At 40.6% G+C, this 27,398-nt stretch overlaps 3 protein-coding genes across 3 annotated transcripts in view; 2 read left to right on the forward strand and 1 right to left on the reverse strand.

Annotated features, from left to right (window-relative positions):
- naa15b (N-alpha-acetyltransferase 15, NatA auxiliary subunit b) overlaps window positions 1–8,904 on the reverse strand; it is a 28,800-nt gene extending 19,896 nt beyond the window's left edge. Inside the window, exon 1 of the mRNA XM_036516440.1 lies at window positions 8,696–8,904. Coding sequence (XP_036372333.1) covers window positions 8,696–8,749 — 54 coding nt within the window. The 5' untranslated portion in view covers window positions 8,750–8,904. The remainder of the gene's footprint in view (window positions 1–8,695) is intronic.
- A 4,638-nt stretch (window positions 8,905–13,542) lies between these two features.
- On the forward strand, window positions 13,543–15,358 carry ndufc1 (NADH:ubiquinone oxidoreductase subunit C1). The gene is made up of 4 exons (XM_036517421.1): window positions 13,543–13,660; window positions 14,453–14,556; window positions 14,817–14,891; window positions 15,187–15,358. The coding sequence occupies exons 1-3, from the start codon at window positions 13,615–13,617 to the stop codon at window positions 14,874–14,876; spliced, it is 210 nt and encodes a 69-aa protein (XP_036373314.1). The 5' UTR covers window positions 13,543–13,614; the 3' UTR covers window positions 14,877–14,891; window positions 15,187–15,358.
- Window positions 15,359–16,725: 1,367 nt separating this feature from the next.
- LOC118769370 (skin secretory protein xP2-like) lies at window positions 16,726–26,785 on the forward strand. Its single transcript, XM_036516404.1, has 5 exons — window positions 16,726–16,931; window positions 20,337–20,440; window positions 20,951–21,026; window positions 22,541–22,552; window positions 24,886–26,785. The coding sequence occupies exons 1-5, from the start codon at window positions 16,856–16,858 to the stop codon at window positions 25,446–25,448; spliced, it is 831 nt and encodes a 276-aa protein (XP_036372297.1). The 5' UTR covers window positions 16,726–16,855; the 3' UTR covers window positions 25,449–26,785.
- Window positions 26,786–27,398: the final 613 nt, after the last annotated feature.

The following is a 27,398-nucleotide window of genomic DNA, read 5'->3' on the forward strand; positions in this document are numbered from 1 at the left end:
GCCCTGCTCACCAACGCTTGCCAGTTAGCATGCAATACCGCCTCACAGCCACAATCCTCAGTCACATTACGTTATGTGTAATGGTTCACAGTGTGACTCATTTGGGATTACGCACCACATTTAAATTTGATACAGTACTTCACCTGCACTACACTCGCAACTGATTCCCTTGTTAGGCACTGACTATCCATTAGCTGATGTGCTCTTTACTGGGAACGGGCATTCTTAAATACATAAAACTATGAGAAGATGAAGTCAACTCCATTAATGTCCCTATGTATAATGCAATAAGGCTCTGCACTGGGAAAGACCCAAACAAAGTGATTACAAATTGTATTTCCACACACTTCACATTAGAAACACGGAAGGCCCCAGAGGCCCTCTGGGATAAGAAAGGCCTATCCTACTGATAAGCCTGGCTCTCGCCTGCCGAGTCTGAGGGGAAGAGCATGCTGCTGGGACGGAGTGAGTGCAGACAGAGGCCTGGGAATCACGGGCCTCCCCTTGGGCAAACCTCAGAGCTTATCAGCTTCAATGTGTTCAGTGCTCCAAGTATGGCTCTATGCCATCCTTCTCTTGTGCGCCGTGACTGGCAGAGAGTACCGGGGTGGACAGCGGGCAGTTGGAAGCACTGCGGCAACGCTGGGTAATGCAGGACGACACCACTGGAGAGCTGCTGAGCAGGGAGTGGTGCCCAATGTATGAATGAGAGGAAATTTCTCCACAGTTCTACACTCCTAGGCCTGTATGAATAAGAGGGGATTACCTTCCTTGAAGATCACTTACGTAAAGTAACACAGCAATTTTAGATACAATTACGTTGAGCAACTATACCTTTTCTTTAAGAAAAAAACCGGGACAGAAAAAAACATGTTGCCCCTTTATCAACATCACTACTGAAACAGTAGAGAAATGCACTTTTTTAACTGATTAAAAATATAGGCAGGTTAGCTTGCTGCATCGGATCCAATATTGAACATATGCGTGATGTCATGTCGGGCATCATGGTCAAAGTTTTTTTATTTCCCAATACTAACATGAAATTACAGGTTAATAAAACAGCTGAAACTGAACAGCACCAAAACAGAAACAGGCAAAGCAGATCTATTGTAACTGACTTTAGAAATAAAACAATCCCAAACTAGAGTCTAATTCAATCAACTACCACTGTGTATTTTCATGCCATAGATTCTATTTACATCACATCCATAAACTCTTAATATTTTATGGAACACTACACAGCCAAAACATTATTTGTTCTCCATTATACCCCATATAGGGAGAAATGCACAAACAATTGTATTCCTTCTGGCAAACAGAGCAGCATGAATAATAACTGACGGAGTAAGACATTTTCCTCAGCTGGAATAATGATGTTCGCCTGCTGCACAATATTGAAGCATCATTTTCATACCCTACAAAGATACAAAATTATGGGCCAGAATAATTTTGCAAGGCCTGCAGTTCTTCTAGGCCTGAAAAATATTCTTTCACTCTATCTACTTTCCCTGTTGCTGAAAATGAACAATGAAGATTTTTTTTTTTTTTTTTTTTTAAGAGTTTCAAGCATGGCTATAGGTGGACCTAAGATAGTGGACACTCTAATGTTGCTTTCCCACTGTTGGAACCATGCCAAGCTGGGCCTCCCTGAAAAGGCTTCCTTGGTTTTCCATTACAGTATCCAGGCTATAATAGATGGCATTACACTCTGAATAGAAGGGGTATATGCCAGAGCAGACACCTAGACAGGGCGAAAATGCAAGCTTAGGGAGCACTTGAGCTTTCGTTTCCCAATCAATGTGCTAGCGAAGATAAAAACTTACATACAGTCCGCTGTGTTTTACATTAATCAATTATATACAGTACCCATACTTTCTGTGATAAATGTAAAGTTAACCTGTCAATCGATAGCTATAGCTATCACACTATATTGCTACAGGGCCATGTGAACATGCAGTAATTCTATAAACTAAAATGGCAAGAAATGTATATTAAATTAACACCAACTCTCTTACCAGGTCCTGCTTCACAACTGTTTTCCACAATGACAATGTCATTCTGCATTTCTCTAGCGCCACCCATGACTGCGCTTTACAAGGCCAGCAACAGACAAGTTACATCATCAGAGTTGCATGTTCAAGAGTGGCAACCTGTGGGGAAGCCATGCCCAGTGCCAGCATAACAGCAAAATTAGGGTAGCAGTGTTGAATAATTCACAACACAAATGACCTGGGGTCAACTTACAGGTCATCATTACACTAACGGCTCAGAGTGAAAAAACATTTTACTGGAGGCCAGTGACAAGTTGTGCATGCTGAAGAGATCTGTAGTAAGTGCCTGGCCCCCGTGGTGAGGTCATTGTTTTTCTCCACGGCTGTGTAATACTGTCAAAGAAAAATGTATTCAAACCCTCTGTCTCAGCATGAGAGAGACAGTTTTACAGTCCAGGAGCTATTCTGATGTGTCTAATCATTTCACACCAGATAAAGACTAGCCTTCAAGTTATCTGTCTAGGCTCGAATATGAAATGGTTGTTCTGGTACACAAGCAGAGTGAATTATGAGAAAATATAAATTATTGTTGCAACTTCAGTTATTATGTTAACTCCATGACTCCTGACACATCCTCATTTGAATCTGTTCTTACTAAGAAAAGTGAAATATACTTGGTCAAAGTTGAGAAAAACAACACAAAAACCACTCTCCTTAACTGAAATGCATCACTATTGATATATTATGGGATTACGTACCCTTGAAAATATTGTTTAAGTAAATCTTTGATTTTTAATGAGAAACAGTATTTCATGCATGTTGCACTTCATGCATTTCTGCAATCCAACTTGAAGCAGGGAAGGGAAATTAAGCGATAGCCATTTTAATCATATTAGGTGAAACAGACCTGTTGAAATAATGCCTAGCAAAACACAAGAGGATATTTTAGTTCCTTGTGTGGGCTTGTTTTTCTAATGATCTTTTTTGAGTATTAAAAGCATTATGCTACACTGTTTATTCTTACATATGGTCAGAGGAAGACATGCGAGCAACCGTTTCTCCAAAAAGAAAAGCTCTGAAGACCATCAGTTGAAGGTGATGCTTTCAGAAGACAGCCCACTGCACACCAGAGGCAAAAATCAAACTCCACAATGACAGCAAGCTAAAATTCACCATTTCATTTATATCATGCTACAGTTCCCACTGTCAACCTAAACTTTTGCCTAGGGTCCATTTTTTGCATGTCACAGGCAAACATGAGAACCTAACATGACCTTAAATAGGCCATGTTTGTTATGTACCAGTCTAAATGTAATGTACATGTAAATTTCAACTGTACTGCATTGCACAAGATCAAACTTCATACCACTGTTTCCACTGTATAATCCACTTTTCTCCTCAAAAGTGTTCCCTACAATGTAAAACTCCTTGTCAGCTTCAATCTGATAGTATAGTTCATAACTGTGGATGTGAAAGGGCATTTACAAAAGGTTTCCCCAGCCATGCAAGTAGCAAGGCAAAACTTTTTTCTTTTTCACTCTTCAAGTACCATCCTACTATTCCAAGCAAAATTGGGTCCCGTTAAGCTCCTTCAGAAGTCCGATACAAACTTGTATCAACTTTTCCTCTTGTTCACAGGCATGAGCTGATGCCGCTGTTCGAGCAAACTGACTGATCTTGCCATGTTCTGGATGTGCTGACAACAGACACCAATGATTAGACTCATGCATCCGTGGAATATAAACATTAGTGGATTTGCAAAGCGCCAGGTTTAAACTGATGCTCGCAAACAGGCTTTTGTTTATAAAGCCTGATCTGAATAGTGATGGCGAGACATCGCTTGCAGATGTTTCCCCTCTGGTATGGCTTCGCTTTTCCACAATGTTTGGAAGCAACCTCCTGCGATGTCACTCACGGGTGGCGAGTTTCACCAGTGCAATGCTGAAAGCAGGGCTGCAAACTTTGGACATCGGGGATTGGTAGGTATCAAACTTCTGTCTAAACCTAAAGTTTACTCCTCAAAATCCTCCTTGAAAAGGGCACCAAGGAGTGGTTCTATGAGAACTGAAGGACTTGAACACAAGTATCCCTTCTTTAGTATGTTCTTAACACTTCAATCTAGACACCTTCATTAGGGTCAGCTTTCAAAAGTTCATTGACTTTCGCAGTAAGTTTACTTCAAGCCCCAGCTTCATGTGCAGTGAACTGTTCCAAGAACAATTCTACATAAGTGCCCTGTACACACATTCAGACACAAGGGAATAATGACTCTCTAATTTCTCCAACATAACTCATAACTCTCATAAAATTGTTGCTTTGCATTTTGTATTCTACTTCTTATGAAAACATCACCATCGCTTGAACACAGGTATTGAAGTCATATTAAAAAGTGTATCAAACTCTAAGCTTAGGCCTTCATGACAATCATAACAGAGAGCCAATGTAAAATACATTACCACAAGAATATACTGCCGAAGGTAAGCCACTGCCTCTACGCAAGTGCTTCCCATTTTTCACTGATAAACAAACTCAAACCACAGTATCTCTTCTCACTAGTGTAAAGAGCTAGGGCTAAATAATTCTTATCTAGTGGATTCCATTTCATATTGTGTGGCTGATAAGCACAGGTGAATGTAAATTGCATTTCCTTCACAGCAATGTCAGTTGATCAATTATCATTTCATCTGGTATACCAATTTCATTTGTCTGGTAAACATCGAACCGGAACAATCAATTTCATTTTTGACAGAATAATGTTTAGCAACTGCAGACTAATACACCAGAAAAAGCAGGAATGTTTAAGCATATAATCCAAATGAATGCCGCATGTTATACTCTCTAGCCTGTCTTTTTGTCTTTGCGAATTCTGAATTGTTTCATTTCTCATTTCTGTACAAAAGCACAAGAAGTACTTAGCCAATCAATGAAGAGGCTGCAACAGAAGATAATGCTGCTTAGTGGAGAGGTGCATAGTTGCTCATCTACCTTGTTTAAAACTGCTTACAGGTTATATGAGAATAATATGAAATTAACTGTAAAAAAACAAACAAAAAAAAAACACCCAGAGAATGATACAGAAGATTTCCAGTACCTAACACACTTTTATTAACTGTGAAATACACAGAGGCTGTGAGCTCATATTCATAAGGAACTCCAGTTTCATTATTTCCCTAGACCTTGGATTTACTAACTACTGAAAAACTGGGAAGTTCCAAATTATAGCTTGTGCTTACATAGCTGTGAAGTGTTTCTTTACTGACTTTAATTTCACAACTTTTGTGAACCCTGACTGTAATCTATTGTCTTAGACCTTAATTTAGAAGGCCGCTGATATCGTTGTACCACTTTCCTGTTGTTGATTACCTTAAAAATGGTGGTGTTCCCCTCCCTGCCTAATACAAGTCCTCCTTTTCTATGTTTTCATTTTGCTTTCCATAAATCACAGATGCCACAGAACTGATGAGTAAGATGTGATCAAACCTTTTTCATGCCGCATTTGTTTTCATAGCGGTCAGACACTAAATGAGTGATTAAAATTAGGTTGACACAGATTTGCATCTGTCGTCATTAGCAATGCGCTAGGTACCCACCGCCGTGCCTGCCAAGTGTAAACAATGTTAATGCGTAAAAATCCCCTGGCAGAGGCGCCTGTGTTGTCAACTCGCTCCACAAATCCCAGTAAGGCCAGAATGTAAAAAAGGGTTTTCAGAGCTTTGCTCCGTGCAAACACGAAACAAAATATTGTGACATTTTAAATGATTCAGGGATTTCTGGATAGATATGGTAAATTCACCAATTGTCTGTGCTCCTTAAGGTTTAATTTAGATGTTTGTGGCAACAGAGGTTAATTCAAGACTGAGCCATGAAGAATTTTGAGACTTATGTACTACTCTAGACTTGTACTTTATATGACTATCATTAATGTCCAAAAGAGATGATTTTTCAACAACTTTGGTTGGATCAACTTTTAACTGATTAAAAAGCAATGTACAATTTGCAAGTAAGAAACTGTAAGAATAAAAAGTCTAAATCTCTTTCTGAAGACCTGTCTCAGATTAAAAAAAAGATCTGATACCTCCTTCCAAACATTTGATTAGTTTCGGGTCACTAGTTTCAGTGTCCCAATGCATGATTTAAATGGATGCAGGAAACAACATCTGAATAAAAAATTAGGCTACCAAACAGAACCACAGCTTCAACTCTGTCAACCTGCATTACATTATTTCTATTTCTGTCAACAAGTGACACTCACAACACTATGAGCCTATATAAGCACGGCTTTTGCATATAACTACGTTGTACTAATTTACCATTCACAGCATGTTCTCTGGCAAGAATACCAGGCCTCTGTGACTCTTCTGGACTATTCTTAAATTTACAGGAAAATGTGAACAAAATGACTTGCGCTACTTTAAGATAGAAACAATAATGCACGATTACTGTGACCCCCATATTAAAATACCAACAGACACCAATGCACTGAACACCAAAAAACTTTTTCAAGCATTGAACAGTCTCCTACGAATGGAAGTGCTTCAGTGCCCGGGCCTTACATGTACACCTGATACCCTGCATACCACTGCAAGGGACCACGGGGAGCACCACTCGCTACCCTACACTTCCTGGTCAGCACATGTGCTCGCTATCTTCAGCATGCTAAACCAAACACTCGAAGCACTTGCTGTCGGCAGGCAAAGATGAGTAGCTACATGCAAATCACCTCACACAGGCACAAACAAAGCACAAAAAGAATATCGATCAACATAAAATCTATTGCTATCGCTTCCGGTTATATCATGAACACGATAAGTAGGAGTGCACAAACGTATAGATTAAGTTGCAGAACTACACGGTTAGACAGGCTACAACCTGTGGATAATGTTTCAGAGGCGTCAAGTCTTGCTTTAAAATAGACCGGATGAAACGTTAACTGTAAATATAGGAGGCCGTTTATAGGGTATTCAGCCTAAATTCCCTGCAAGGGTTTCTCTGCCCCAAAACAACAAAGCAAGTCGGTATCCCCAAAAAATGCACTGTCTAATGGCATCACAAACTCGACAGTTAAACCCAGCTAGCTAAATTAAATGGGTACAGAATCCTCGTAATTCCCCAACTGACACAGCATCAATCTTTAATGTGTCAGCTAATAAGACTCATTTTCCATTATCCAAGTTCAAATATTAGCGCATAAGAGACAGGCAAGTTAGCTCGCCAACCAATTTCTACAAAAAATATTCAAATACAGATATGCTGAACAGAAATACCTAGCTGGCCAGCGTTACCTAGTTGGACGCCACAATAAAATGTAAGTATTCATAGAGCTAACAAGCGACATAGTTAACTGACTCGAACAGAACTAATAATTTCCGCAACAGTGACTAAAATTGTGTGCGAGACTGACTGGTGTAAATCAATGTTATCGTTTCGCCGGTTATTTAGCTAGTTAATTCAGTCGACACCGGATGATGATTCCATTATAAACTAACAGGAGCTTTCCAGTTTATTAGCTAACGACATTTCCAGGGCAGGCCTTCCTCACAACCTAGCTTAGCTAGCTAGTCTAGCTGTCAGTCTCGGAAGTGGCGTTTCTTGTAGCTACTTGAAAAGTAGCTAGCTCATTAATAAATGAATCCGCTAACACAGCTGTCCACGAAAGATGCGATTGCTAGCTAATTAGTTAAATCACACGCTTGTTTATGGTTACACGTAGCTACATTATTGGGTGGCCATACATCCCAACTCAAATTCCTAGACAGTGTTAGATAGCTGGTCCTTTACGCCGCGGCGTGATTTAGCATGTGTGGCTAGCAGGCCTGTATCACTTTCCGTCGCTTAACTAACGAGATGGAATTTCAATTGCAAATCAAAAACAAAATAACCTGTTTGTAACAACCAATCATGCCGAATATTGTTTGCTTACTATGTGAATACTACCATTCGTATTTTTACAGGAAAAAATGACTGCGATGAAGTGTGAGGATAATGTTTGCGCTCACGAAGGGCCAGTTAGCCAGCTTAACTAACGTTAGCTAGCAACCCAAAGTGAAACGATGAGTGTTTCCGACCACACTGTGACAGCTAGCTCACTGGCCAGCCAACGTTGCTTAGCTAGCGAGCCCAATGACAGGAATATGTCGATCCGCTGAACCCCCCACCCTAGCGGTAGCACTAACGTTACCACTACACCGGTGTGGGCACCTGACACAGCAACAAAGCAAATATGCAATGTGCGCAATTTAAATTCAATGGGGAACTGCTGGAGAGTACATAGCCAACAAGCTAGCAAGCCTAGGTACTTAACTACCAGCATATAAAATGCTATTAATATTAATCAAACCCTAACATCCTCGCACTTTAATCTCGCAGTGTAACGTTAGCCCGCATGGACACCAGCTACACTGTACAGCAACTTGCACAATATAGTTTAGCTAGCTAGTTCCTCCAGCGGCATTAGCTAGCTAGCTCATTATCCTCATGGTCTCGGGGAGACTGTGCAGACAGCAGACACTGCATTTCAGCCGGGTTTCTTGAAATCATCCTTCCACCGACTCTAGCTAGCTAGCTAATACCAGGCTAGGCCGACCGCTGCACAGTGTATTTTTCTTGCCGAGAGGAACGACAAGCGATCGTGCAATGAGTGCCGGTGGGGCAATCTCCTCAAAAGGTAGCCTAGCTAGCTAGCAACAGCCAGTGTATATACTCACCAGAATCCTCTTAAAGAGAGCGTTCTCCTTAGGCGGCAAAGTGACTGTCGGCATTGTTCGGGTCACAATATTTCCTTGAGCTCAGCACATGTGAATAACCACTGTGTAAATCGCTCGCTCTCTCTCTCCCCTTGTTCTCCGAGTCTTCGCTCTCGCTCGATCGCTCCCTTTCGGGCTCTCCTCTCTCACGTGGTGACTGAAAGCCCCCTTCAGTCCAAAATGGCCGATATGCTTCTCCTCCGGGTCAAGCTGCTCTCTGCGTCTGCGTAGGGTACCCCGCGTTGAAGCACGCACTAACCAACCTGCGATACAGGTTGTCCCTCCCATCTGATACGCCAGAGGGCGCAAGTAAGTATGACAAGAGACTGATGAAGTCGTGTTGGTTAAATTGGACCTTCCGTTTGTTATGCAAGAGATGAATCAATTAAGATTGATTGAAGACTTCTCTTCTCATAAAAGTCTAACATAATCAGTCTACAGCAAAATCATACAACAAAAAACACGAATAAATGTCTGAAAAGTTAATTGCCCCTGAGTGATGTGCAGTTGTGTTTTCAATGAGCAAATTTAATGCAGCTACTTCGATAATTAATTGCACTTGGGCTACAAACACCTGTTTCATTTCTTAGAGTCTCTGTAACACGGTGGAGCATGTGTTGTTAATACGCGAAGTAAACCACGTTTTAAGCTAATGCAACAGGATAAATATTTATCACAATTTCCATGTACTCTATGGAATTTTACAATGGTGATTCTACCACAAGAACAGTCTCAAGGCCCACTTTGATATCCACATCATGGCTCCCCAACCAAAGCGTAACTCACCTTCCCTTATTTGTGCAGTCTTATTATAGGGTATAAGGTATTTCCATGTTGCACTCATGTGTCACTCTTGTCAATATATCGAAGTGTGTTATTAATCATTTTGTTTTGTTAACACTAGTGACCACTGCACAGTGTAAGGGGCTGGCACATGCTTGAACATGAGAGGTGTGTCTTGTGTGTACTGTAAATGTGTCAGGGTGAAACTGTGATGCATCCACACATCAATGAAAGAGTTTTTCTTTTCTTTTTCAAAAAGGCACTTTTTATGATATTCATCACTTCTAGCTCCTCATATATGAGCAAAATATGAAAAAAAAAACTTGAAAACCAAGTGAACACTTTGAGTTCTGAATAGATTTGATACACAATGAAAGGCATCTTTTATAGCTCATCAAAGGCAATGCAGACCTGGCATTAATGAGTGGGATGGGGGAATTATAACCACAAGACTGAAGGCTCAATTCCCAGAGGGGCACCCCCATTATACCCGTAGACTAGTTATCAAATCTGAATTCTTTATGTAAGTATCTAGCTGTATGAATGTATTGTATGTAAAAAAAAAAAGGAAAGTTACTCTAGACAAGGGCATCTGCTTAACAATGTTTAAAAGAAATGTCAAAAGTATTTGATTTCATAGTGCAAAAACTGTATTCCCTTGAACATACATTTACTATGATAATAACAAGGGGATCATTTCCCAAATGTAGTCAATTCAGTTCTTTTGCCAGTGGACGCAAACAGCCCAGTAAATTGTTGATTCAGCTTTCTTATGATATGGACCAAGTGCTCTGTTTTCCTGTTTATGATCTTCCAGCAAATTCACATTCCAGCTGAACTGTTTACCTCTGGAATGTTTAGCTGTGTTTGCTTCCAAAATCTCGCAAACCCGGAGGGCAGGGAATAGCTCTAAGTGCTTCAGTGTGTTTGGCAGCAGTGGCAAAGCATCAGTAATCTTCACTTCTGTCCTTCACTTCACTTCTAGTCTATTGTGTGGGTTATATGACCATGATGTATACAAGCATACAATGTTGGATGTTACAAGTAAATTATAGCCATATTTGAATAGTACATCCATTTAACTGTGTCCATGGCCAGGCCTTATTCAGACCACATCAGTATTTATTCTTCACTGACTCTTCAAAAGAAATCCCTTCAAAGAAAGCGAGATAGTAAGCTGCAAGAATGCAAGTGTTAGGCCACAGTTAAGGTCAGTGTAATGCAAACTGACACTGTTGCTCATTTAACTTGAATGGATACGCTTATGTTCTATTGTGCTGGAAGTTTTCCTGGATAAGAGCACCTACTAAATGCATGTAATATAATGAAATGTACTAAATGTGCTAAACAACAGTACGTTGTAGCTGCATGCATCCTCAAAGGCTTTCAGGCCCAAATATAGACTAGAAATATTAGTAAGTATTTAATGTAATGTAATAGTTCCAGTGTTATGTATCATGTGTTGATGTATTATGAAAATGTGTATGTGTCATCTTCCTGCAACATAAGGAGACTATGTGAAAGACAGATCAGGAGAACTGGCTTTAAGGCACATGGGTGACCATATTGACAAATCAAGAACAAATCAAAAACATATATACTATACTATATATATATGTATATGTGTGTGTGTGTGTGTGTGTGTGTGTGTGTGTGTGTGTGTGTATGCGTGTGTGAAAGAAGAGGAAAGCAGAGTTTTCAACTAGTTTAGCATGCATTTGCCATACATTTAGGACCCCCTCGAAACTGAGATGGTACATCTCAAGGTTATTCCTCATAAAAAAATTTCCTAATACACACTATGGATGCCAACACATATGAAACAGCTCATTGACACTTGTAATGTGCTTCGGAGGACCAATTCAAATTTAATGGTGCAAAGCTTTTTTGTGCACCTTACTTACATGTTTTTCAGTTCTTGAAAAACAATTGTTTTAGTTAGTTGCATAAAATATTGCTAACTAGGACTCATGGTTGTGAGATTCCACGACGTACCTTGACTGTGCGTGGCCAGCATCTTACACAATACTTTCCTGCCTGGAAGAGTTGTGAAAAGACAACAGACTTGTGTCTGTCACAGAGTATCAACAAACAGTGTCGGAATATGTGTATTGTGTATCTTAGAAAATAATGAAACACCCTCATTTCGAGCAATTTTCGACCTCATTTGCCCCAGACACGCATTTCCCACATAGGAGCTAAAGCAGCCCATGTCTGAATGCACTTAGTAGGAACAGAGGCATGCAACTCTCTGCAGAATCACTTCAACAGGTTTTCGCCTGCCCATCTCAACCCTGATTTGGCCCCTGATTGAAATGATGGACATTAGTGGCAGACAGACTAATGATGAGTGCCAGACAAGTGAAATGGCAATAATCGCATAAATTAAATTTGTTACGCTTTTTTCCCCTTTTTGCAACCCTTTTTTTGGTACCACCAACTGTATATTAGGCTGTCTTACTATGACAACCTGTACACTCATGCAGGAACATCAATGAATGGAATCCTTCGATACACTTGTATTCAAGTTTTTCATGCTACAAGACATAAAGCGCACCACAATAGAGTGGGTATTCATGACATTACATTGCATCATTTAGCAAATGCTCTTACCCAGAGCAACTTCTAAATAAGTGCATCACTATGCTAAGAGTAGTTATCACTAAGTATTACAAGAGGTCAGTAAGATACTGAGTCACTCATTCATTGGAGGATAGGTACTATTCTACTGACATTCTCTGAGCAACTTGTAGGTACCTGGTGTCTGAGGGTATGTCTGAGAGTGGTAAGATGAGGAAGCTCTGGCCAATCTACCTACCCAATTCCCATCAAACCAAAACTAATTTGTACTGTTGCTGTGGGATGTTGATTACCGTTGGCCAATGACTAAGGCAGTTTTGAGCCCAGGCCCTAGGGCTCAGCCTGAATTCAAAGTCAACGCCTTGCAGGCTTTGCCTCTTGAGACTCACATGCAAACTTATTTTTGCCATCATACACTATAATTATAATGGGTGTGTAATAAATAAGAGTACTAAGCCATGTGACCCAAATAATTACAATTGGTATAGATGAAAATGGACAAATTCTGAATCCACATGCCACATTTCAGGACGGTAAAAGTCTCAGATTCGGAAAAACAGCTTTTACCCATATATACGCAAATATTCACCATACTCAGTATGGATGCAATACCAGATAATGAAGCATATTTTAATGCACATATAAAAGGGATGCCACTTTATGGATCAATATGCAAAATTCAAGGGCTGTATGAGTGGAGGCTCCGGAGAAAAGGATTTCAAGGAATATTTTACTCATACAGTATGGCCACCAATGGATGTGATCTGGATCATGATCACGATCCAGATCTATAGTGAAATAGTTAATTGGGTTAAAAAAAAAAAATGTTCTCGCCTGGTCAACCTCAATCTGATCTAACATGTGGTTTAAACTCGGGAAAGCTGTTCAGAAACAAAAAAACCCAAGGATCAACAGGACCAAAGGCAATACTACTGGGTGGAATGGGCAAATTAAAACCGTAAATAGAACCATGACTTTCGAAAACGTAACAGGAAGCATTTCTGCAATATAATCCGTTCCAGATAGGCCTTAGTATCTACAAAATTCTAACTTCTGGAATGTGAATAAATGTGACACGCGTGTTTTCGGTAATACAATTCAATGTGCGTGAACTATGAAGTTTCTCTGTGCAGTGCTAATATGTTTAGTACAAGAATACTATGTTTTAAGAATTCGTGTTTTTGCTCCAGTATAATCGAAAAATTAAATTGACGAGAACATTTTTCATGTAGTTATTATTATGATAAGAATACACGAAACTGAAATTTTGATTTAAATGTTAACAAACTGCTAGTTCTATTCACAACTAAGCCTACAGTAAGTAGTCACTTTTGTAGAATTGCAATATTACTTCAATAAACTTATTTAGTGAAGATTTCGCGACCCGATTTATCGTTCCTACGACAAATCAGTTACTCTGTGATCATCTTAAATCCTTCCGCAAGGACAGCCCGACAAATCGAGCGTTCGCTTGTTGACATCGTGGGACCAGAGACCGAGTCCACACGTTTGAAATTATGCCTCTAAACCGGTTGTTACTAAAGACGGCATTAGCCAACAAGAGTAAGTTCACAGTGATTGTTCTGTAAATAGAATTTATTGTTAATGTAGTTAAATAATCTGCATAGTTAGGGGGTAACATTAGCCCACTAGCAGCTAGCTTCCTGGTTACGTAGCTAACAAGGACAGGCCCAGATGTCCTGACCTTCCCTCAATATCAAAGTTTGAACGATTGAATGGAACGTTGCTGGAGGAATTTTTAATGTTAATAACTTGGGGATTTATATTTGGTTATGCTCTCTAATGCTTGCGTAAAAAAATACTCAATCCAGAACTTGTCAGCCAGCAAATACAAGTTACGAGGCACACGATAGCTGGCAACGGCAAAATCAGCTAATGTTTTGACAGATGCCTACTAGCTAAGTTCTTAAATAGCATGTCCCATAGTATTGAATTAAGTCAGTTGTAACCCGTTAAAGATGTTAAATTAATAGTGAACTCGGTGTTGCGGTAAATTACACGATACGATGCCTAGCTAAGTAGCAACATGATATTCCCATTTTAAATTTCCAGAAATGTGTGTAGATGACAACTTTATTTCGTTGCCAAAAGGTTTAAAACCTATTTTCACAGGGACTTTAACTGTATTCCAAGCTATGAAGCCGCTTAGTTTCCCAGCTAGTACTGCTGTCCTTTGCTGTGTCACACTGGCCTTCCCGTGTCCTCCATATAGCCCTTATAAACCATCGTTTGTAATATGTGATCTGATTTTATATGTTTTGCACAAGCGTAGAATGATCATGGATGCAGTTTTAGTTTTGTGATCTCTCTCTATCTCTCTCTCTCTCTCCTCAGCGGTCGTCCGTTCTGCTTTCACTGCTAGAAAGCGCGATTACACAAACCCGAACTGGGTCGGCGTGGGTCTTGCATTGGGGACTACCGTTTTTCTCTGGGGACTGGTAATGCTGTTTTGACACAAAACTCAGTCCGAATAATTGCACTTCTTACTTTGACTATCCTTAATCTTCACACTCAGTGCTTGCTTTTCAAATGTACTCTTTAAGGTAACTGTCTGGCTAGTAGTACGGTTGACTTTGAGTGGCTACAGTGTTAATTATCTTCTGATTGTGTGTAAATGTGCTTTTAAATATCCTTATTACATTGGTTAACTTTCAGATATACATAAACTTCAATGCCTGTTATATCTTTATTCTTGTAGCTTTTCAAGCAGCATAGTGACGATGTACGTGAGTATAAAGCAAGTCATGGACTCGAATAAAAGTCTGTGGCAGTGGTAAGTATTATTCCTCTGCATATTTGACCAAACAACTTTTGACAATGAAAACAAAGTGGAAACATTTTGGAAAGTTTGATTTAGAGGAGAAAATATTTATACAATCAATAGCAATAATTAATGTCAACACTTATTATTATTATTATCATCACATTAGAATAATTGATTCATTCAAACACAATGCAATTAATGTTTAATAACCTCTGTTTTGAAATGAAGTAAGATTGGTTGGATTTTTAAGTAGCTGCGTTTGGATTCAAAACTGTAATTATGTTTTTTTTTTTTCCTTTTCCAGGACAAAGCCCCATGTTTCAGAAGTTGAAAATATGGCAAGACCATGTTTTTCTGTGAACATTTGATTTATTTACCATTATGTATTGAATGGTTCTGTTAAGTCTGGATGGTTTTTTTCACACATTATGTACTAAATAAAGTTGTAAATATATTCCATGTTGACAGCTGAATTGTCCTCCTTCTTGCAAGAGCTTTTAGCAGCAAGTAAAACTGCAACATAATAAATATGACCTCTTGTTGATATAAAACATTCTGTATGGTGTGAAAATATTTTGTGTGTTCTAAACATTTGCATACATATATAAATGTAAACGTGTGTTTCAAAAATTGAAATGTATCATTGTAATCATCTTGTGTTTATGCAATATCACTATACTCAAGCAAACTAAACATACACATTAATAATATATACTATAACAAGTATACTATGCTATACATTCAGCAGATACAAAATTCATAGCATGGTGTAAGCAAATACAAAACTACATGAAAGAAATGTAGAGCTTGATACATTTAACTGAGAAACATGATTTCTAAAATCTGCACTATAGGCCTTTTTTTTTTTTTACAAGTTGCATTCATAGTTACAATTAGTGCTGAGTACTAAGTTTGGGTGATCACTGCCTCAAAAGCTATAGATAAACTCTGAAATGAATTTTGCATAAATCAAAACAGCTTCATTCCAACAACAAAATCATCAAGACATAAGGAGGCACTGTTCTGGAGCTGAAAACTACCAAATAAAGATGGCCGTGCAGAAGACGGTGGTTTTCACAGGTGTGTGTTAAGTATGCAGGGTAAGGGTTGTTGAAAAAAGCTTGCCTCTGTTTACAACAGAACTGGCTCGTAAATACTTATCCTCCTTTAGCAAGGAAACGTCATTAGTTATTAAAAACGACTTATGTAATTATAGTATATTTTACTCGTCCTTGCTCGGTTAAAGCAGCTAATCTAATCTCCTTAAAGGGGGCGTGCCCTTGTTGCCACTGGTAATGGAGACAACGGCAGAAACCATCGCTCGGGTACGAAGAACAACAGCAGCTGCACATATCTAGCGAATACTTAAGAATAACCATCGATATATATTTTATTGCTCTTTATTGCTTCAATGAAACAAACATTTCAATAAAGTAATTAGTTTTCACAAAATGTGTACAGAGCAGTTTCTAGCGACGACACAAGCTGTTGTGGTGTTAGCTAGATGTATACGGTTGTCATTGTCATAAAGAAGGAAAATTAAGCAGAAAAAATAACAACCAAGAGGATTGATGAAAATTATCATATGCGATGCCGAACCCCCCCCCCCCCCCCCTCCCCCCAATGTGTACATTTCTTGAGAAATTACCTGAATAAATATTTATGGCGGCCATAGCCTTTTTGACCCCCCAACCATATTACAATCAATATAAACATGATTAAAACGAGGTTAATTCCTTAGACAAATAAATCAATGAAGTGATGATAAAATCTAGCAAAGTCTCTCGATGGTTGTCTTCAAACCACGTGTCTATTTGACCTTTTCCCTGTGCCGTGTGACGTTTTAAAAGGGGGAGTTGGCGATCTTGCAGCCAGTCAGCCAGTCAAAGCTGGATTTTATTCCTATCGTGCAAACGTTCATTGAGCCTCCACAGAAGTGCACGGTGCAGTTTTAGCCACAGGATTGAGCAGCGATGTTTCTCTGCAGAACGGCCTGGCAAAGACTTGGGCCTTTGGCACGGAAGACAGTCACACCTTTGTCCAGAAATGGTAAACAATAATTATTAATTTTGTCATAAAACAAATCCGTTTAAATACATTGATAATGAGGTCATGCAGATGTTTATTTGCAAAATTCCTTTTAATCTGCAAAGAAAATGTTTGAAGGTCATCCGTCCATCTGCGTTAGAAGTGTGCACCGATTGCTACACTTACCTCTGAGAAAACGCTTTGGAGTAATTTGATTGAATGTTACACAACAAATTTAAAGGGGACGTACCATTGTTATTTTTTGATACGACGGTAATCACTGATGATACAGAGTTTGTTCTAGCAAAGGCGCGACTGTTTTTAACAGAAAATGAATGTAATTAAAACACTGTTTCGTAACGCTAAGTCTACGGGACATAATGTTCCAAACGCATCTCCCGAAATTGAACTGCTGCAGTAAGATTAACAATAGCTAGAGGGCTATCTGTGTGATTGGCAAAAAGAGGCGTTACCTGCTCTCCTGCATTTCTTATGCACATGATACGTTCCTGAATCCACCCATTTAGTTTTGAAAAATATAAACATTTGAGATGTTTTAACATTGGATAAATCATTTTGAATGTATGACCTTTGTTAGAAGACTGGTGGGTAAGATGGAGGAGTGTGCCTTGTTGCTCACGTGTGAGAAAACGAGTTGGCTGAGCTCTATGTATAGATAACCTAAAGAATGTATAGGCCTGACATGCAAGACAAAGGCTTTGCAATTTCTCAGTTTGAAAGCATCGTTTTTTTGTTGTCTGGGGGTAAAACATTTGGCCAAATTTGAATTTTTTCTTCGCATAAAAAGACTGAGACTTAAGACTGTTTAACCAAAAAAATTAAAAGGTACAAAAGATTAACGAATTAAATTATTTTAAATTAAATCAACGAACAGCCTTGCATAAATTTAAGCTTAAAATTTCGACGCATGAACAATCGATGTCTACTGCCAACTTCTCAAAGTATATTTGTTCCAAGATATCCACCGACAAACTTTATACTATTGTAATAGTTATTGACCAGTTTCAATGCTGGAACATTTTGTCTTGTTTTAGCTAATTTCACTATCGTGTGCTTGCTCTTTTTAAAAATTCATGCATTTTGAAACATTGTTACTGGAGAAACAGGTGACAGTCCCAAACATCTATACATGAACTGCTAGCATAATAAAACCAACTTTTTCAATAGGATATAACTTGATTTTTCTACGGACTTCCATTATTGATCAACAAAAGTTTGATTTTTGAAAATCGGCCTAGACCACACCGCAGATTTAGACCAGAGAGCAGCAAGGTGATGTCCTGCTGACGAGACGGAAACCATCTTTGAGGCGATTATGTAACTAGAAAATGGGGGCCGGGTCTTCACGTGCTTTTTCTTGTGCAAACCGCCTGTATTGCATGCACACTTGTGTTCAGCCATGTTGGAGCCATGACTTGTCGAAATGAAAGGTGTCATGTTGTAATCCACCGACACATGGACACCGAGACTTCTACTTCTGACCTCTGGAATGTTTAGCTGATTACCAATATAAATAACAGCATAGTGTCTACAGTCCAATTATTGGAATGAGATTAACGATGACAGGATTAATTTGCGTGAGAAAAGGAGTCGCCGTCGCATTTAAGGTTTCCCCCTTTCCTTTCCCTTCAAATACTGCGCAGCAACGCGTTCCATGTGGTGGGCGTGTCTCCTGTTCATGAGTCGGGCTCCCGAACAAAGATGCTAGTGAAAAGGGAAGTTTTTCTTAACAAAAGGCATTCATACACGATCAGTATTCCCCATTTGGTCTTTATTCCAGAATCGTTTAGTCGTTTTACCAGAATCTCGGGAATATAAAAACGCGACTGAATATCGGTTCGACATTGAACAATTCGCGACTGTTGTAACTGGATAATTTCATTCAGATATGCGGCTGTTTGTTTTCCAATAAACCCATGTCATTTCGTTACTCGTGGTTCCGTGAAAAATCTGATTTCTTTGGTAGTTGACGCCACATGAATTTGTACAGATCATGGAGGTTTTCTTCAGTAAAACAGTACTGTGACTGCAATGCTTGCTGGAACAGCTTCTCTACCATTTACCTAAGATTTCAGAATAAATTAAATCAGTCGACTTGAATTGATTGTGTTTTGCCAGTATGCTAACTCCTTCCGTCATATGGCACACTTAAAATATGAACTCTGTGACTAAACATACGTCTAAATATACTGTTTATGCAATGCAACATATGTACGATGAATCTTGAAATTGAATGCGTTGAATATAGTTTATCATAGTAAGTGGAAGACTGACACTTGACACTGTACGTTGTATACCTCACTATTTAAAGATCGTCTGGCTTTCCTACGTGGTTTTCGAAATCCGATTCGAAGTTGATGCCGCAGTGCCCTGACTGACTTTTTGCATTAGCTTGACCTTATTTGTTTAGTCACTACATTGAAATTGATCTAAGTAATACAGTTGTGAACACTTGGATTTGACGTTTGGGTTCATTCTTGCTGCAGAAGAATTTTGGAAGGTGATTAAAAGGTATTGGAGCAGAAGGGGATAAGCTTTGGCAGTTGTATTTATGGATGCCTAAATGCATTCCTCACAATCCAATAAACGAAGAGAATCCTTTACCGGGGAAAGCATGCCCAGTGCTGCATTTTACAGTCTTCAGACACACAAGATTGTTTTGGTGTTTGTCATGCCAACCTATAGAGGTGGTGTGTGTTGATAAAATTAATTAATTGGGAAATGGAAACAAAGCTTTGAGTTGCTTTCAAAGGCAAGCCCTTTTGTACAGGTTTCCTTCTATTCCTTCTAGTTTTAATGTAACAATAAAACTACAATTTCCACGAAGTGAGAGTCCTGCTTTTTAGCAGTATAGTACACAAATGAAACCGAATTCACTTCACTTGGCACTTTGCATTGCTTAATTAAGAAACACATGCTTAACATAAAATTAAAGTTTTATGCAGTTGTGATCTAAATCATGCTTTTTTTTGGTAATCCATCTTTTATTAAACTTAACTGAGGCACTCATTACATTACATTACTCTTTCATTACTGTCAGTCATGAAAATGGTATTTGCTTATCCACATTAAAGAAATCTCAATTTGCTTAAAGTGGTTATTCATGAAAAATGTGGTTCTAAATGAGGAATTTAATGAATGTTTCACAGTCCCAGAAGTGTAGTATCACAAAAAAAGTTGCATCCCTTAATCTAATGTGCCCTGTTTTGGGCAAAGTAATTAGACATTCCTGGGAGATCATGCATCTTCCAAATTGGAGAATGATACAAATATGCTATAAAGCTTGAAATTCCTGTTGGATTAGCCTTCATGTGGCTATTGGCCATTAAAGTGGCATTCTCTTGCCTTAATGTCATATTTGAGGTGCTATGTAACGGCTGACCCTTCCCTCCTTGTGCTCTGCAGTGGTTCCAGTGCGGCCCATGTCTTTTGGACTACCTGGGGGCTCAGGGTCCAACATCGTGTACATTGTTCTCTGTGGAGGGTCTCTCACGGCCGCCGCCATTTATGTGAGTATTGCTGTCTTGTGGTACAGTTAAGGTTCTTCAGTGGCCACCCTGCTGGTGCAATTCAGCTGCATGGAGGTGCACTTGCTTCAGCTCAAGCTGCACAAGGCTGTTTGCATAATTTTCAGTTTTAATTTTCATGCCTGGGCGCCTGACATTCCTTTCTTGAGGAAATCGTGAAGGGTTTCATGTGAATCAAGCTCCCATTTGCCTATCAAGCTCTGCTTCTGTTTGAATTTGTGTGACAGTGGGTGGAGCCGCGACAGCTTGGCATTCAAGACTGACTACAAAAAGTGGCTTCAGTTCTGTTGACCACGTAAAAAAATAAGTGAAAATGTAACACTTCTAGTTGTTTCCTCCTCCATGCAATTAGCAGATGAAGAGTGGATTATGCTTTAGTGTGCGGAGATCCACTATGTCAGCTATATACATTGCTTGGGAATGCATTATAGGTTGCTGGCGAGGGGTCTGGAAATGCTATTAATGTCCATATTTGCTTACTCCCTCCAAAAGGCTTACAGGACTGTAAACACCGACAGCGAGCGGTTCAATGACAGAGTGGCCGAGATCAACACCCGAGCCGAGAAGAGTAAGTGCCGACGTCCCTGCACATCACCACGATTTCAACTTTCACACACCGAGTTCCGCCCAGCCATTCACACACCAAACACAAACATGTCAGGTTCTCCTGTTGGGTGCTACAAAGCAGGAAGTGGCAGTTTGACGGAGTAATGAGTTGGGAAGGGAGCCACTGAAAGTCAGCTAGATGGAATGAGTTGGCTGAATGAGATTAGGCCTACATTAATCGGGCCTGTCAGGCTTGATTATTGTCAGGAATTAATTGAACCAACAAGACTTAAAACTGAAGGCACCATAAGAGACTAAGGGTGTCAAAACACCAGCCAACAAGGCGTGAACTTAACTCGCATCCCACAGTTGTAGAGCCGCCTTTAAAAATTTTTTTTTTTGACCAGTGTAATGCCCAACAACTGACTCTTGCCAAAGAATTCCTTTACATGTCACCCTTTAAGGGTCGTTGATTGTAAGAGGATTTTGAGCAGTATCATTATCTTAAAATGATTAACCCTGTGCTTTTGGCACGCGCAGATTAAATGTGCCTGTCTGTGGGAGAAGGGAGGGTCAAATGGGAGCAGAAACGGAGACACGTTCCTCTCCATTCTAAGGAATGTGCCAGTGCTTATTTAATTATGGGTGACAGTGGGCCTTTTACGACAAGCTGTGACCATGTGGTTTGTGCTTCCAACGCCCAGTCATGTGTACAGACATTCAGCCCTTTTCCTGATCTCCTGCTGCCTGCAGTCCTGTAGCAGCCCACATTAGCTTGACTTTCTCATAGCTTAATGGGTTAGACACTCAACCGGTGCCCTGCTTAAGTTCTGCCACACATAAGCCACTATAGTGATTACAGGTCGGTATGCCAGACGAAGCCAGGGGGAGCCCTGCTGGATATTTGGACACTGTGGTGTCCTCTTCAGTAGGATGTAGCAGGCGTGGTGTTAACCAGGACCCCCTGTGATGCTTCACATTTCCTCCCTTTCTGCTGTGCGGTGGCTGGTGAAATGGCTGCCACATTGCGCCCCCCCTAAATTGTATAGACATTTACCATACCAAATGTGTCTCCTAGTCATTTCTCACCGAAGCTGCATGGAAAAGGCAAACGGAATAAAACTTTTATGCAATTAATCCTTTGTGCCTTGGAATATGAGGGTTTTTTCCTTCCCCAAGACCTTCATATGAGGCAAAGGGACCAGATCATCTTCACAGATTTGTGTTCAATAACAACCTTTTTCCAAAGAGCACATTTTTCTGGATTTTGCTGCAGATCCTAGAAGTAGTCCTGATTCCCTTTATTACAGCACAGGTTTGAGCCAAAATGGCACTGTAAGGGTTGTAGTGGTGGTCTTAAATAAGGTGCATATTAGTGTTTATGTGTGTCAAACTGTGGTGCATGTTTGTTACAAGAAATGCCCCCTTGATACCTTTATGAATTGAATTGGAAAATTTAAAATGTCAGTTATGCATCTGGCAGTTGCACAATAGTTTTATTGTGTTGGCAACCTATTTTCTCTTGATTTCTTTCAGGTGAGGAAGAGGGTGAGTACAGAGCTGCATGTTTCTAATATGAAACCCAGTTGCTCATTATGTTAAGGCTGAGTGAACACTGACACTAAACAGAACATATGTTTGCATGAACAGATCTGGTTTTCTTTATTTTAAAAAATGTACTCATTTCTCTCTGCACTCCATTAATTAAACTTGGTATAGAGCCCCCTCACCTTTTCCCACCTGCATATTTTGAAAGGGCCCTGTTATGAAATGGTACACATGAACTAGGCAACGCTTTAGTGTGAGGTGTAGGAAATGCAAGCGATGTCTGGGCTGAAGGTCTGTTTGCTGTAACCGGACAGCTCGTGTGTTCCAGAGGCAGGGCTCAATGGGTACCAGGCTTCCATTTGTAGTTTCCTGTCCCGTGTATTAAGTGGAGCATGGACAGATTCACAAAACGGGAAGAGGAAGAGTAATTGCTATAATTGTGACAAAACCGTGTTCTCCATTGTGCTGAAGCTTGTAATGTTTCAAATGGGGGATGGGTGGAATGCTGTAGAATGTGTAAAAATGACTGTTTTTGCTGGTATTTTCAAACTTCCAGTATAAACTACAATAACTGGTTGTAGCTGTATTGAATGTCTTGATCACAATTTGAAAGGAATTGAGAACAAGCTAATAAAATCCTTGATTATCAGGGGCAAGGAGAGGGGTGGAAGCAAAAGAAGTTATCTAGTATAATTAAGTGCATACAGTGCAGCTACTCTTAAGGTGCTGGAACAGAAGTGCATAAATTAAGTGAAGGTAAATGGTGACCATAGCATGGAACAGTATTTCACTGTACATGTACTATAGCTGTAATTGTCTAAGGATTGTGCAGGGAAGGGGATTTAGCTTGATTGGTTAATACCCTCCTGTGCAGTTAGAAATGAAATGATGTCCAGACCGGATTGAATCTTAGTTCCAGTGGGTTGGTAAGGGAAAACTGCATGTGGATTCTAACTCCTCCCTGACCAAATGTCCTGTTGTGTGAATATTAATCAGTGTGGGACATGCCCCTCCAGGCACTCCCTTTGTACCCACTGTTCTGTCCCCCCTAACTATAAGAGCATCCACACCTCTCTACTCTTCCTCTCTCTCCCTCTCTAACCCAACCCCTCACATCCCTGCTGTACTCAAAATTCTGCATTGATGCAACGTGTCAGCCAACAGAGATGATTTTACATGAGCCATTTTGCTCTGTAAGCAAACGAGACAAAATTTGCTGATTGCTGTACTGTTGCACTTGGCTCTGTAAACAAACAAAAAATGCTTAAGCATGTCAGGCCCATGAAGAAGCATATGTGGTACTTTGAACCTTGAGAAAGATATATATTTTGTTAAGTTCTTATCTGACGGTTATTTGCTAACACTTTCTCTGTTTTACTCTTTTCAGAGTCTCCTTTGTGAGACTGCTTTCGTAGACTATAGAGATGGTCCTTTTGGTGGAAAAGAGCTTCTCCTCTACTAAGAACGAGTCCAACTCTGTAAAGCTATCTTTCGGAAAGTTTTTCACATTATTTTTTGTTTTGCTCTGACTTACTGCGAAAAAGGACATATAAAGATCCCAATTCGGAATTAGACCATGCATAATCCTGCTGGGTTGTTACACTCGTCTCTGTTATTGGACTTCCCTTGGAATTCCAGGTACTGGTAGTTAAACACTGGTGGTAAGGCTGACCATCTATCCTCTCTTCTGTCCTGTCTACTTCCTCCCCAGGTTTATTTTGCCCACCCTGGGTCTCCAATTACTTTGTCCTTTTTCCTCCATGAATTTGCATGCAGTCTTGAAATTTTGCTGTTGCAAAATGTTTTGCCTTAGCACTGTGTTGCTTGCTTACATTTTGCTCCTATCAGGTAAAGGCATTCATTTGAAGAGTGTAAGTTCAGGATGGCACCTATGCCTGCAATGTGTTGTTATAGAGTTTAATTTAAGTGATATAGAAGAGTAGTTTGAAGGAAGGCTTTAAAATATTATGTACTGTACTGGAGCTCATTTTAGGGTGAATGCTAAATGCCATAATGCTGAAAATCAAAGTCTGTCATTTTATGACTTAAATGTACCTAGAAATTTTAGAACAGCAAATGTATAAGTGGAAATGAACACTACTTGCAGCCAGAGAGAACATCAACCAGTTCAGCCATGCTAACCACAAGCTTTTCTAATCATATCTGATGACTTTTAGGACACTGCCAGTGTCTCTGCCATTTCTTGCCCTGCTAAAGCTAATCTCTGAAAGCATCCAGGCATGGCCAGGCTCAGCCAGCATCTGAACAGGTTACTGACACTGTGTGGTCTTCCGTGTTGCTGACTTGTGGTGCTGCTTTCGTTTCCTCACCAGGAGCGAAGGTTGAGGTGGCGGCTGAGGCCGCTGCCCCGGCGGCAGAGGCAGCCCCTGCTGAAGCCGCGGCTCCTGCAGAGGCTCCCGCCGAAACAGTCGCTGCCGAAGCGGCGCCCGCCGAGCCCGTCGTCGCTGAGGCAGCGCCCGCAGAGCCCGTCGTCGCTGAGGCGGCTCCCACAGAAACCGTTGTCGCTGAGGCTGCTCCCGCCGAGGCCGCCCCCGCTGAAGCGGCCCCTGTAGAAGCTGTGGCCGCCGAGGCAGCCCCCGCTGAGGCGGCTCCCGTAGTCGCCGAGGCTGCTCCTGTGGAAACCGTGGTCGCCGAGGCTGCTCCTGCAGAGGCTCCGGCCGCCGAGGCGGCTCCCGCAGCTGAAGCCGTGGCTGTAGCCGAGGCTCCCGTGGTGGTGGTGGAGGCCGCGCCGGCCGAAGCTGCAGCGCCGGCCCCCGAAGAGGCGGCGCCTGCCCCTGCAGAGTCCAGCGGTACGGCCCCTGAGGCAGCCCCGGAGACGGCCCCTGCAGCCCCTGCGGCAGAGCAGGAGGCCGCTCCGGGAGTCGCCGCCGCATAGGCGTGAGGTTCAAGGTTCACAACTCGACAGAAAAGGCACACAGTGTCCTTTTCCAACCCAACCCGCGTAACATTTTACAATAAGCTGCAGAGGTTAACCAGCACTATGCAGAGTTAGTTTTGGGCTCTAATCTCATTTCTGCTATGACCAGATCTCCTTGAGGACCTTCTACTCTATATTTCAACAGTTGGTTGTAAGTAGGAGATTAGAAACAGTTGAAAGTATGACTTCAGTGCAATTCAGAGTAGGCCATGTATGGATTTTTTTTTTTTCCTAACTGGATGTTTAAAAATATGGTTGAAATAAATAATTACTCAAAGTGCCCCTTATAATTCAGGACATAACTCTGTCTTGAATTCTTAAAATTAGGAAATATGGCCTTTTGAGGTCACACAGCAATTTGGTCTAGGATTCTCACTCTAGCTGCAGGTCCAACCATGACTGCAATAGTTAACAAAAAAGGGTGTGTGTATTGGCGCACCATCTTTGACATGTTGAACATGTCTCAACCTCGTTTTGATAAACATTGTTATAATCCTCCTCAGGTTGTTTTGCAGGTTATGGTGTTGAATACATTACCTTTTAGATACAGTGAGAAACAAGATGCTTGTGGCACACTCTTCTGCTGCATCTTATTGTGAAATGTGACCAAAACCTGTTAGATTCCTTCTGCTCCCCCGCTGTTTCCTCTCCCTCCTTGCACAAACTGCTGCTCAATCCTCAGCCGTTGTTTACAGACCTGAGCCAATCTACCTTCACGTGAAGCCAATAGTAGCGAGTTTCTACTTTACCTGCCTTACCTCCTTGGAAGCCGAGCACTGTGGGTTACAGCACTGCGGCGCAGTGGCCTCCACCGTTTTCAGTGTCTTTCCACTACCAGCCACTAACACACGTTCTTATCCACACTGAGCTTATCGAATGAGTTGGGCCTTAAAATCGTGCTTCTCTGCCAGACTGTGATGCTTCACTTGAATCCGTTATGTTGTAGAGCAATGTGACCGCTTTCATTTTCATTAATCTGTAGAATTCAGCTGAGCCTAGGCCATTTTCTGTGTGCTGAGAGCTGTTACAGTGTAGTTTTAAATTCAACTGTGAAACCTGTGTAAGGGAACTTTGCATTAAAACCACACAGTATCACTTTGATGTATTTTGTATCCTAGTTCACGTTGCTACCATGACCAACAGAAGCGTTAGTGTGAAAAACTGGCAGAACAGAATTGAACAAGGGAATTTAAGCCGTTCAATAAAGGCTTTGACAACACTTCTGCTGTTTATTTTTCCTTAATTGGGTGTGTCTATGGCAAAATAGATGCATTCCATATTTAAAGCTTTGGAAGCATGCACTTTCATGATTTGGAATAAAAAGAATTGATGTATTTGCCTGTTTGGAATGATTGAAATCCTGTAGTATGTGTGAATTGAATGCTCAGTGCTGTTAAATCAATCACGGACTTGTGTGGCTTAACAAAAGGAAGTTGGATTCTTGCATGCATTTACTTAAACTTAAACATACAGTCCAGTTTTACCCAAACAAAGTGATGAGTCCTTTGCTGGCATGTGAAAAATAAAATGATGAAGAACAACAAGATTATGTTGAGGAAATGGTCCACAATGCTGTGCAGCCTTACCTTGTTTTCTTTCTTTTCTTAAGGAGGAAAAAAATATAGGTAATTTACCAGGTGTCCTTATTTGCTTAGTTAGTTCAACTAAAGTTATATAATTTACACATAAATTGAAAACCAATATTGGCTGTTGCAGCTTGTCTAATCATAAATCACATTTCCCACATAATGAGTGCATTTGTGCACCTTAATTTACTTGGGTAATGCTTTTCCCAGTTGGTGTTCGCCTCCACCCTGCGCTGTTCTCTTTGCAGCTCTGAGTTAGCATCCCCCTGCTTTACAGTTTCCCTTGTAGAGTAGGTCAGTGCCTTGCAACTTCCACGTGAGG

This window comes from Megalops cyprinoides, chromosome 22 (assembly GCF_013368585.1).
Source record: "Megalops cyprinoides isolate fMegCyp1 chromosome 22, fMegCyp1.pri, whole genome shotgun sequence".
NCBI classification, from domain to species: domain Eukaryota; kingdom Metazoa; phylum Chordata; class Actinopteri; order Elopiformes; family Megalopidae; genus Megalops; species Megalops cyprinoides.